General features: G+C 41.8%; 1 protein-coding gene across 8 annotated transcripts in view; it reads left to right on the top strand.

The window, feature by feature from the left end:
• Positions 1–12561, top strand: part of DCUN1D3 (defective in cullin neddylation 1 domain containing 3) — a 25307-nt gene extending 12746 nt beyond the window's left edge. For all 8 annotated transcript variants that reach the window (XM_058849523.1, XM_058849524.1, XM_058849520.1 and 5 more), the window contains 2 exons: positions 2657–3188; positions 5089–12561. In XM_058849523.1, coding sequence (XP_058705506.1) covers positions 2758–3188; positions 5089–5572 — 915 coding nt within the window. In that variant the 5' untranslated portion in view covers positions 2657–2757 and the 3' untranslated portion in view covers positions 5573–12561. The remainder of the gene's footprint in view (positions 1–2656; positions 3189–5088) is intronic.

Here is a 12561-nt window from a genome sequence, read left to right as displayed (position 1 = left end):
AGGAGTACAGAAAATGTGTTTGTTAGAGGGGTACGATGTGAGGGAGGTGGATAACTTGTCCTCCAGGGCTTGATGCTACTGGGCTTGGTTTTTTTTGGAAACTTCTGGTGAGACACCTCCTTACATACAGGTGTCTAATAATGCTGGCAGATCCTCCCTCTGTGTATTATAGTGCTCTTTTTGTGACAGCAAATGACTTTAAAACCCATCAGTTTCATCACATTGGTGATGTCACTTTGGAAACCTGAACATTAGATTGTTATCATCATTAATACAAGCTGTTGCTTAGGAAGCATGACAGCATGAGTCACTTTTATTAGGAAGACTATGGACACAGTATGTCAGTCTTGCAAACTTCCTTTTTTAAAAAAAAAAACTTCAAATTGGGATTCCTCAAGTGAATTGGATTAATATGTCAATTACGATGTGTGTGATTAGACTAGTTTAGAGGAAAGTACTTATTCACTAATAGGCAGCTGTTCTTAAGCTTCCTCCACAGGGAAAAGATGTTCCAAATCATCAATAGCTAATAACTGCTGTTACATCTTTGAGCAGAAAGTTTTCTATGCTACCTAAACTCTGCTTTAAACTCTAACACTGGTCTGTACTCAGGATTTTTTATTCTGTTCTTTTAGCTTCATTCTTCTCTCCCTTAAGAAAAATTTGTCCAGTCTAGTGCTAGCTGCCTCTGAGAAACTGATGGAAGGACAAGAACTAGTGTAGATTGAGCATTTGAATTTGGATTAATTTAAAGATGGGGGGAGAAAGGAAAGATGGTATGTGGGAGTTAATCACGAAGCTTTTACACTGCCTACTAATATCCTGTTTGTTTTGGTGTAATGAAATAATGACTGGTGTACACTGTAGAGGATGATGTTGCTCAGGCACCTGGCAGCACAGAAATCAGTGCCAGGCTGTGCTTCGCAACTCACAGAGCTGTGAAGTACTAAGGACCATTGAAATTGTCTCATGGATCATTTATATTGACAAGCATATTTTTATAAATCCTTTCTAATACAAATTGTTGAGAATTTCTTGAATACATTAAATCAAACTTTGCTTGCCTATAAAAATGATGCTGCAAAGTTAATCTTTAAAGCATTGTGATGAACGAATATATAATACCTTTGTTCCTTTGGCTGCTTAAAAAATAGTTATTTGCTAGTTAGTTTCATGTGTGGGTTATGTGCTTAAGAAAAAGGACTTGGGAGGGAAAGGGAAGCCAGGTAGTCAAAACCAGCATATCTTGACTGTTGTAGTTCCACTGGCAAAATATTTTGCTCATGAAGCTGCACACGTGCTGTTTTGTCCAAACAGTTATAATGGCTGAGAGAAGATTTATTTTTGTAATCCTAATATCTGAGAATTCATCTGTACTTGTTGCTGCTGTTGGTTTACAGCTTAAAAGAGGCCTTCAGTCTCAGTAAAGCTTTGCCCAAGAAAGAATACAGTAAAACTGACATGACAGCTGTTGAATTTCTTAATTTTAAATTTTTTATCTCTCTTCTTGCTTGTTCTAATTCTAAACTGGAAGCTGTACACACAGTCAAGGCAGACACAATTTTTATGTCTGAAGCTTTTGCCTAACTGACAACCGAGGTGAAATGCAAACAAGTGGGTAAAGGAGGACTATGATAAGCAATTGCTTTCTTGGAGCTGACATTTCTGAGAAACAGACTGTCCTTGGTGTGGCTGATAGGGCAGTGTCAGAGTGTTAGCTTGGTTCTAACAGTGAAAATTGGAGAACCCTTTCCTGTGGGTAGAATATGTTTTCCAAATATGCAAGGCTTTGTGATTTATAAAAAGAGAGTGTGGTGAAATAATTTTGGCATTTTAATTTTTATTTAAAAAAACCACCCTCTGAACTGGAATTACTACTTCTTATCTGCATGTGTGTCTGTCTGAAGAAGTTTCATTAAGAAGGCCCCCTCCCCTGTCTGTCTCCTTACCTGAAGGGAGGAGCCCACTTGAAACAATGAACAATTTCTGAATACCCTCTTGCATAAGAAGTGTTACCTTCTTTCTGTAAACACAGTCTGTGTATGATTTAAGTACAAAATCTAGATTCCAAACTGTTTAAAAACAAATACACAACTTTCACTCTTTCCTCCTCCCCAAAACCAGCCTCCTTCCCAAACCCAGCCCCTTCCTCCCCTCCTCCCTGAGAAGCCCCTTTGCTGATTTGCTGAAGGTACAGTCTAGATCCAATGCTTAGGTCTCTGCCAGGTTGTGCCATCAGTGTCCCTGTCCTCCTTTCCCTGCTTTGTTCCAGTGTCTGTTATATATATGTGGGTATGCTTTTAAAAACCATTTCCCTTAAGATATTTCTGGGTTAGAGTAGTCTGTCATGATGAAGCCTGTACATGAATCAACCTCTTTGTAACCTATGCTGCAGTAAGAATTTTAGGAATTTCCTTTATTAGGACCCGTTAGTATAGTGTAGCCACTGAGTGAGCTGCACTGATTTCTAGGTAAAACAGCCTGAAATTGCCTGAAATTTATGGCATTTTCCAGCCTTGTGTACACTGCTCCTTTTCAGTATGCAAAGCTTAGATATCCTGGAGTCGGTTACTTAATGGCAAATGTTATCCCACATTTAATACTTCAGATATTCTATATGGAGAGACAGTAGTTTGACTCTGAAACTGTTTTTCAGGTTAGCTGAGTGCTGCTAATGGCATGGTGAGATGTGTTGAAGAGCAGCTGCGAGGGTGTCCAAGGGCAGGGGGACCACGCTAGGAGCTGGGCTTGAACATCATGGGCCAGTGTGTCACCAAGTGCAAGAACCCTTCTTCTACGCTTGGCAGCAAAAATGGGGAAAGAGAATCTGGCAGCAAGTCCCACAGCAAGAGAAGTGCAGTCCACAAAGATGACCATGGCTCTGCTTGCGGGAAGGCTTCAGGAGACATTCTTGTGAATGGGACAAAGAAAACAGATGCTGCTGTAGAGTCCAGTCAGCCTCCGACGTTTTCTGGAGATACAAAGAAAGACTCTGTTTGCAGTGCAGAGGAATCTTCTCTTCAAAGGATTGGGGAGTTATTCAGGCGGTATAAGGACGAGCGGGAAGATGCCATACTGGAAGAAGGAATGGAACGATTTTGCAATGACCTCTGTGTTGATCCCACTGAATTTAAAGTACTAGTTTTGGCTTGGAAATTCCAGGCTGCTACCATGTGCAAATTTACAAGGTTAGTTCTTGTAGAACTTGTAATTATTTTCATATGTTAAAGTATATCCTGTCAGCAGTATGTTGGACAGACAGCCTCATTAGCTTCACTTACTTATTTCTTCTAACACTTGCATTTTGATCAAATTAATTCCTACCACTGCAGAAGGTAAGCTTTGTATTGTCTTCTTTTCCCCTTCCCCTCACGCTGGATTTCAGAAGATGTGGTTTTGGCCATTATGCTGCTAGTGATGAACAATGTAGTGAGATTCTGTAGATATTAATTTATTCTTGATTTACCAAAAGCAATTTACTGTACCCAGCATTATCTTGGTGATGAGATTGGACAGTGAAATTAATTTTTCCTTTAAAGTAGTGTGAGATTCTTTAGTAATTGCTACTAACTCTGTTAACAGTCTGTGAAAGAATGAAAGAATTGTTCCTGTCCAACCAGTGTTACAGTTAATGTCTTTTTCCAAGAGTAATCCTGTTAAAGCATAGAGAGGGAAGGAAATGTGTGGCTTTTGACACCAGTAGCTGTTTCATACTAGCTGACAAATGATTGCTATTCAACATGCTGTGTGCCCTTCTGGACAAGGGGCTCAGTCAGCAGGCTGACAGCATGTGTGATGCTACAGGAAACAATAGAATGGCTAAAACTCCCCCCACAAAGCCAACAGGCAAGCCCAAACTGCAGCAGTCTACCCCAGCTTGATTAGCAATGTCCAGGTAAGAGCAAGTGAAGACTGTCTACAAGGACTTGCAGGAAGAGAAGGAATTTTTTATTTTTTTGGTCTATCTAGATTGGTTTGAGTAATGCTGCCTATTTTTACTGAGCTTATAACTTTCAAAATTACTTTGGTGTTCAGAGCCTTGACCCAAGCCTCTGCTGTGCACTGAACAGCACCTTCAGAGTCTTTGTGGCTGTGGGTGTGTGTCAAAAGGATGAGTTACTCTGGAATGCAAATACGGATTTACTGGAGGCTGACGGCACAGGTATTTGCTAAGATGGTAAAGGAATTGTAAGTAGTGTCTGTGATTCTGCACAACTACCATAAGTATTATTAACATGGTTTTAATTTCCTTGGAGAGGACAAATCTAATGGTGACAGATTATATTTGTTGACAGGCATGCTCCAGGGTACAGGTGCTGATGGACTTCTTCCATCATGGTCTGTTCTCCGGAGTGCTGCTCCATCTCTTGTCTTCCCTCCAGCCTATCCTGTGTCAGCCTGCTGGCTCTCCTGGCTGGCTGTAACACCTGCTGCCAAGCATCAGAGAAACTGGAGCTCAAGGTGTCCCACTTGGCCACTTGGTATAGGGCTGGTTCTCAGAGCAGTGTCCATACATTGTGCTGCAGCCCCTGGGATGCTGTGCTCCTTTCCATGCTTTCGTCAGGTGCCTTGCTGACTGACACCAGTGCCTCCCCTTTGCTTTTGCAGGCTGGAAGAGTGACCAAAAACCATAGCAAAAGCAGAACTGAACTGCTCTGTCCCTTGCAAACAGCTCACCTAGAGCATGGGCATTCAGACATGGGCAATATTGAAACAAGTTGGGGTAAATATGTTAGTTTCAAACATTTGGAATTTCTTCTATGGTAAATTAGATTCACTTTTTAACGTGAAAGGCATTCCAGGACGTGGAGGTGTCCAGAAAAGCCAGAGAGCAGAATCTTCAAATGCTAGCAGTGCCCCAGCAGACCTGGGGGTTGTGTGTGATTCCCAAGGCCTTAAGGAATGCCTTGGAACTTTGCAGTAGCTTTTGTTGCCAAAATCTTTGCTGCTGGTGCTGAGTGAGGGTATACCTTGTCTTGTCCAGATGATCCTCTTCGGTTCGATGTAGCTGAACGGAGACGGGGACGTGTTTGGCGCGCGAGGTCGGTGGGATGGGCTCACTTTAATTTCTCTTCTCTTGCTTGACAGGAAGGAGTTTTTTGAAGGCTGCAAGGCAATAAACGCAGACAGCATTGATGGCATTTGTGCAAGGTTCCCCAGCCTCCTAAACGAAGCCAAGCAGGAGGATAAATTCAAGGATCTCTATCGTTTCACCTTCCAGTTTGGCCTGGACTCTGAAGAGGGACAGAGGTCGCTACATCGGGAAATAGCCATTGCCCTTTGGAAATTAGTCTTCACCCAAAACAAGCCCCCTATTTTGGACCAGTGGTTACACTTCCTAATCAAGAACCCCTCAGGAATCAAGGGAATCTCCCGGGACACATGGAACATGTTTCTAAATTTTACTCAGGTGATTGGACCGGACCTTAGCAACTACAGCGAGGACGAGGCCTGGCCGAGTCTCTTTGATACCTTTGTGGAGTGGGAAATGGAGCGAAGGAAAAAGGAAGAGGAAACCAAATGTATTCTGTCTTCGGACACAGAGGGCCTGTGTGTGGACGAACAGACTTAGCGGTGGTGAAGCAGCAGTGACAAAAGCAACTTGTTGCCCTTCACGAAATGTAAACTCTGGATGTTTCTGGAAATTACCGAGGCTCCAGATTTTTCTACTTTACACCTTTTTCTGCCTTGTCTTTGAAAGGGCTCTAAAATGCTGTATCATGTTTTAGGCACTTTCTTAATTTTGGTTATTCCTTTTACTCTTGCCCTGAAATATTTGACCCTGGCTACAAGTTAAGCTTTTCTTTTTTTTTTTTCTTTTTTTTTTTTTTTTTTTTTTTTTTTTGACTTCAGATTAGTATAAATAAGTCTGATACTTCTTGCACAATGTAGATCTTTTTAGTTAGGTTAAATTAACATTGCTAAATTATACAGTGCCAGATTAAGTTTTTCATACTACATCTGTCAGGGCAGGTCTGTACTGTGTGTAGTGCTGTTTACATTGTTGAAATTTTAGGCTGTAATAATTTTAAGGTTTTATACCAAGATGAACAGCAGTGTTAACTATAAATGCATTAATCCTGGGTAATAAGGCTCTAAAAACCAACATAAGCAACAGCTTTTTGTAATACGGCTAATTCCCATTTTGAGCTAACTCCTAGTGAATGAGTCCAGATCATTCCTTTTTTGGACTTTCAAACTAAATGTTGGGATTGTTTTATAAAATTACTGTACCTGTCAGTCAACTGAGTGGTAGATGACGATTTGTATCTAAATCTCTTTACACATTCACGTAATAAAAGAGCAGTACTACCTCAGTTTTATTGAAAGTGGACTTGTTGATGGACTTCCATTTTCTCTGGAAGTTGTATTTTTGTGGTTATATGAGAATATTTTTACTTGACTAAAAGAACCAAAGGTTCTGCTTCTTAAGTTTGCTAAACATTGACAGAAGCAACACACAAATCCTAAGTCTTCAAGGAAAACTGTGGTATAATTCTGCTTTAATTTGTTTGATTTATACCTAAAGTATTACCTTACTTGTCTGGCAAGCACAGTACTTCTATGTAAGGAACTATCTTTTGCATTAATATTGACGAACCAATTTTTTAAAGCATATGTTTAATTGCTAAATTGCAGTTAATACTCCACACTTTCGGGAGCAACAATATTGGCATCTGATTACAAAGTGAATTCTTAATGTGTTCTTAATGACAACAGTGTAGATGAGTCATTTTTAGACTGATTTGATAATATTTGGATAGAAGTCAATTTATTATTTTACAATGCCTGTATTGGGACTATTTGCCTGTTGAAATTGTTGTGACTTAAAGGGAGTTTTATTAACACTGGTTGAAACTTTTTTGGTTATTGATGCTACCTTTTTTAATTTTAGTATGTCAACTTTTTTACACCTTTTGGTAAAAGGATTGATTGCCAAGGCTTTCTGTATAGCCAAGTGCTGGCTTAATGAATTTGATATACTTCTGTTACACACCTTTTATTTTCAGAGATGCATTTCAGGATCATAAACCAACTTCAGCTGGAAAACAAAACAAAACAAAAAAAAGCCTGGACAGTCATCCATAGCATCTAATGGCTTTTGTGATATAAGGGTTTTAAAGCTAAAGGGAAACAGGTTTTAAGTGGTGAGCTTGTCACCAGTTCCAGGGTGTCATGCTTTGCACATCTGCTGTGCCCCACAGCGGTTAGGAGAGAGAGGAGTAGGATCTGCTTGAATTCTGGGACTGGCTTTGCTGGTGTGCAGCCCTGCAATAGCTTGACTTGGAGGTCATAAATCACTAACGAAATGTGGGTAATGCAAACTGTTTAAAAACAAACCCACAAGCCACAGATAGCATCTCTTTCATCTAATAAAAGGAGAATTTGGTCCATGCTGCTCTTGCTGGAAGACAAGCTGTGGAAAACAAATGTGTTTTTTTTAGACGGAGCTGAATCTATCCCTTTGCAGGAGAGCCCTGAAGTTGCTGTTTCATGGGTAAATACACCCAAAGCTTTGTCCTTGCTTCTCTAACTTTCTGTGGCACAAAAGTGTTTGGCAGCAAAACCTTACTCTGATTTTGTGAGCAAAGCAGGCCAAAGCACTCGTGCTAGAATCGTTGAATTTATGGTGAGACTTTTGCTGATGCTGTTATTTTTAAAAGACTAAAATAAATTCCCCAACAGAGGCTGCTTTGGTAGGAAAAGTTCCAAATGGAGACTGATTTGATAGTAAATGAAGACTGTATTTGTAAGTTTGAAACTCTACATTCATTCAGCTATTAAATGCTTTGTTCATCACTTATTTTTTAATCCCCTAAAGGAAATTAGAAATGTCCAGAGTGTGAAGAGTAACTATTGAAATGGGTAGCCAGTGCATAACCAGCTCATGGCAGCTTCTGATTTACACTCCAGCATGCAGCAGCTGCAAACGATGAGGGATAGAGCTCTTTAAGGAAGGTGTTTATCTTGTGGTTGGAATGTGGACAGCAGTGAGGAAGCCAACCTGTAGTGCATCAGATGTAATACAGCTTCTTTTTAAAGGCAGAGGTGATCACACAGGAAGGGAAAATCTGGTTTCCTGTTGGGGAAAGGACATGCCATCACCAGTGGCTGAGGTCCCACGTGTTCAGTTTGGGGGACAGCCCTGCTCTTGTTCTGCCACTTCCAGCCAGACAGGAGCAACTCCACCCACTGGGTTGGGTATTTGCAAAAGCTGCCAAATTATCTATCTAGCAAAGTATCACTTATTTTTAGCCTAATTTAATTACCATTTGCAGAATGCAAACCAGACCTGAGTCAGTTTTAAAGTCCTGAAGCAGGAGCTGAAGGTGCAGCTCTTCAGTAGTGCTGGCAGTGAGTGGGGCTGTCAGATCTCTTGGATTGCCTGGTGATTCTGTAGTCCCAAACGAGACTGCCCAGACTCTGTTAATGCTGGGGTGAGGGAGCAGGGTTTGTGTGTCTCTGACAAGCCTTTAATAATATTGGAACCTCTGAAAATATGCTTGTTTAATGGTTAAACTGTGAATATCTGTGGAACAGGCCAAATACATTCACTTTTCATTTTTATATAATTTAATTCTTCATTGTGCGGGACACAGGATTGTAAGTGAGCAATGATGCTGATGAAATCCTTGAAACCATTGCAACTGTTTATTTTTTTTAAAAAATTTAGATTATGCATTAGGAAACTTTATGCATGTAGTCAATCTGCTGCAACTTGGGATAAATAACTATAGATAACTATATAGATAGTTGGAGTAATATACTGGAAAACTGGTCTGAATCCACAGTCTATGGCATTTTACTGCCTTCTCTTATATGCAAAGAAATACAACTCCTGTAAGCTTTAGCCCCTAGTAATAAAACACTGACAACCTATACCATATTATAGCTTGCAACACCTTTAAGATTTGGCTTCCAGATCATCTGGAGGCTTAATTGTGCTGATTTTCACTTGTATGGGTGCATTTCTGAGGTCAAAGCCTGTCTATTGATTCGAGTAAGGATTTGAAAGATCCTGCCCATAGCTGGCCATAAACATGACCAAGGCAATGAGTTGGAATTGAACACCAAATTGTGAGTTTGTTTGCTGCTGGTGCTATTCTACATGGAGAATTACAGCTTTTTAGTACTGTGCAATCCTAGTAAAAGGACCACAGGTCTGGCAGGTGGCCCAGAAGCAGCTGTGGCAGTTGGGACTGTGAGAGCTGCTCCCCCGGGCTGGCCCAGCACATCTCCTGCATCAGCTCTGAGCCAGGACAGTTCTCAGCCAAGCGCAGTTCAGAGCATGAAGTGAGCTCAGGCTGCTCTGCTGAGGACAGAGAGGCTCAGGTTGGTGGCAGAGGGTGCAGCCCCTCCTCTTGTGGACAGTGCTGGAGGGCAGCAGCAGCTTTACTGGGTGACTTTTATTTGGCTCTCTGTGTGTCCATCAGAGCCTGAAGAACCCGTGGATCCAGGACTAGCCTGTCACCCGTGGTTCCCAGGCCTACGCACTGACCAGTGACCTTAGACTTTTTGTGACACTGTCAACATAAGCCTTGTTTCCAAAAATAGCCCAACAAAGTTAAAGAAACACCATGTAGTTAATAGCCACCTCAGTTGTGATACCGTTTGTTGGCTGAGGTTACATCATTCCCATTCTTTGGTAAATAATAGTCATTGTGAGTTTCTGGGTCTTGCAGCCTTGTGTTCTGCAGTGTGATCCTTTTTTAGAAGGTCCTCAGTAAATTGGGCACCCAGTTCTTCCCTTGAGCCCACTCTGCTCAAATTATGTGCATGTAAATTTAGCCTTTCATATTAAAAAGGAAGATGCTTAACCTGAAACTCAAAATTCTTCAGGGTAGTGCTTCAATATGGAGAAAAACATTTTTTCAACTAAGTATTAAAGCAAAGTGTCTGCTTAAATTTTGTTGTGTGCAAACAAGCCCACCAGTGTTAACATTTTCTCTCTGGACTATTGAAGATTGAACCTTTGGTTTTATTGTGTGAAAATTTGGTTTTATTGAAGTGAAATTAATGAGATTGTAGGACAAAGAAGGCTGTAACTCCTTCACCATGAAGTACGTAGGTATCTCTACCTCTTGTTCTTAGACTTGAATAGTTTAAGGCTACCATCCTTTGGTCCCAGGATTTTATGCCTGGATGAGTAATCTATTTTTTTTAATTGACCCAAGTTAAGTATTATCTATTTGCCATAGTTTTTGGTATCCTGTGTTTAACCTGTATGCAAAGGACCCTTTGGAAGGGGGCTGGGTCAAGCTGCAAACCAGAGTTGGTCCTCCTGGGTGCTACTTTTGGAGTGCAATAGAGCGACCGAGCAGAGCTGCGTGGCCTGTGGCTCAGAGCTTCTGCCACCACACATCCTCCTCCCTGGTCAGGCTGCCTGTACTGATAGTGAGTTGAAGATGGAGCAGCTGCTCCCCAAGAGGGAGCCATCAGCCTTTTCATTTGCCCTTGAAAAGCTTTAGGAACCCACCTGATGCAGTGCCATGAGTGTATTTTTCTTTTAATCAGAAATACTGTGTTTTGTTCCATGTTGGACTGGACTTGCAACCACCCAGCAAAGATGGGACCTGCAAAAGTGCAAAGGCTACATGCATCCTTTTTGTCCCTGAGGTCAGAATCCTGCTTGGGATAAAACCCTTGTGCTTCTTGAGTAAAGCTGGAGTGTTCTCAAGAGAACTGGAGATGCCAGAGTGGCTTTGGTGCTCAGCTGTGTTCATTAATGCATTGGGGGGCGTTCTAGCAACACTTCTGTGTCCTTCCTTTCCTCCCCCAAAGCAAACTGCAACACAGCTGTCACAACAAATCCCCCATGGTGTGATGTGGCAGCAGTTGCTGCTGCTGCAGGATTCTTCCAGTGTGAGGGCTGGTTTTGGGGTGTGACCTCTTGCACTATCAGGACAGGCACGTATTTCAAGAGAACAGGGGGATGTGAGACAATAGCTAAAAAGAGCATGTACGTTCTTGTCCTAACAGCTTGCCTTAAATCACTGACATTGCAGCGGTTCCTTGCTACTATTGCAATCCTCAGTCTTTGAAAATCCAACAGGTTCTGTAGGTAATACTGTTTTTTGTTTAATTTTTAATAAGTTTCTATCTTTGCATAATTGCACTCTTCAGATAAGCCCTTTTTGGATATTGTGTCATTTCTCACACAGGAAAAAGAAGTCCATCTCCAGTGTTTGTGCTGTAAAGTGTTTCTTTCCCCCCCCCCCCTGTAAATTATATCTGGACTAAAGGTTGCCTACTGTTGAAGCAGTGTGTTTACTTGAATGTTGCCATTTTATGCAGTTACAACTGCTGACTCTTGCTCTTCTCTGGGCCTGTGAGAGTGAAGATTGTGTGACCAGAGGTGGCAAACCTGCACAGAGGATCGGTGGAGCTGAAGGCTGGCTGCTGCTCCCATGTGTGTTACACATTAGAGCACTTCACAGATTAGTGCTCCATATTTGGAAGTTGTGACTTTTTAAGTCATGCTAAACAAAGTTTTTTAAAAATACACTTGCTTTCTTATCTGTAAGTTTGAAATAGTCTTTAAAAAAGAGATGGGCTGGCAGGAGGGGTGGAGGGCCTCGTGCTGTAAGTTGTTGAGTAACTCAAGTGCCAGGAGCCGTGGATGGGACTGGCAGGATTCTGTCCTGAGCCAGCGCTGTTGGGGTTTGCACTGGCTGGTCTTGAGGGCATGAAGCAACCACAAGGCCTTGATGGGCTGTGGGGAGAAGGGTCAGCCTGGGAGTGCTGGTTGGTGCAGCCTTGTTTCTTTCCTGTGGATCTTGAGGCCCCAGTTCAGCCTCAAGTCCCTCTCTGTGGAAGGAATGTGTGTTGGTAGTGCTTGCTCCCAGAGAAGTACCGCGGTGTAGGACGCAATGGGATTGTGGCTTTGGTGAGCACAGCTCCCCGATGGCTCCTCAGTAAACCAGCACGGGTGGGCAGGGTCCCATCTGCTGTTCTTTGTGCCCAGGGGTGTTTTGCCTTTTCAGACTCACCCAGGAGATAACCCTGTATGAGCCAGTTTGCTCACTCTGGGAAATGATGAATGTGTTGCATGTCACGGAGCAGCCCCGTGGTTCCTCTTTGGGACAGCAGTATCAGAAGTGCTGTGTAAATGTAATGCTTGAAAACAGCTGGAGTAAATTCTGTTTCATGTAGGAGCTTTATTTCAAGGGGATGCAGCCAAATTTGAAACCTGATCTAGAGGAAAATTGGGAAAATTTCAGGGCAATGCATCTACTGAATCCCAATCTACTGAATTGGTTTGTAGTTTTACAGTTACTTTTCTTCAGATTTTTTCACCATTGATGTCTGGAACAGAATGGAAACAGCATCTTATGGAATGTGCAATCTAAGGCACAATGCAAGTAGGGATTGAAAAGAAGGTTGTCTTTACTTGATAGCAATCCTGAGTGCAATGTTTTTGTTGTATCCCTTTTGGAAGAAGAGCATTAAGTACAGTCTGAGGTTTTTCTTTTCTTATAAGCAAAGCATTGGTTTGTCCATTACTGACTTCTTGTGAATTTTGTGCCAGATGTATATTAAATATTTTGGTGCTTTTTCTAA

This window comes from Poecile atricapillus, chromosome 14 (genome assembly GCF_030490865.1).
Source record: "Poecile atricapillus isolate bPoeAtr1 chromosome 14, bPoeAtr1.hap1, whole genome shotgun sequence".
NCBI lineage: Eukaryota > Metazoa > Chordata > Aves > Passeriformes > Paridae > Poecile > Poecile atricapillus.
This window is presented reverse-complemented; position numbering and strand designations above follow the sequence as displayed.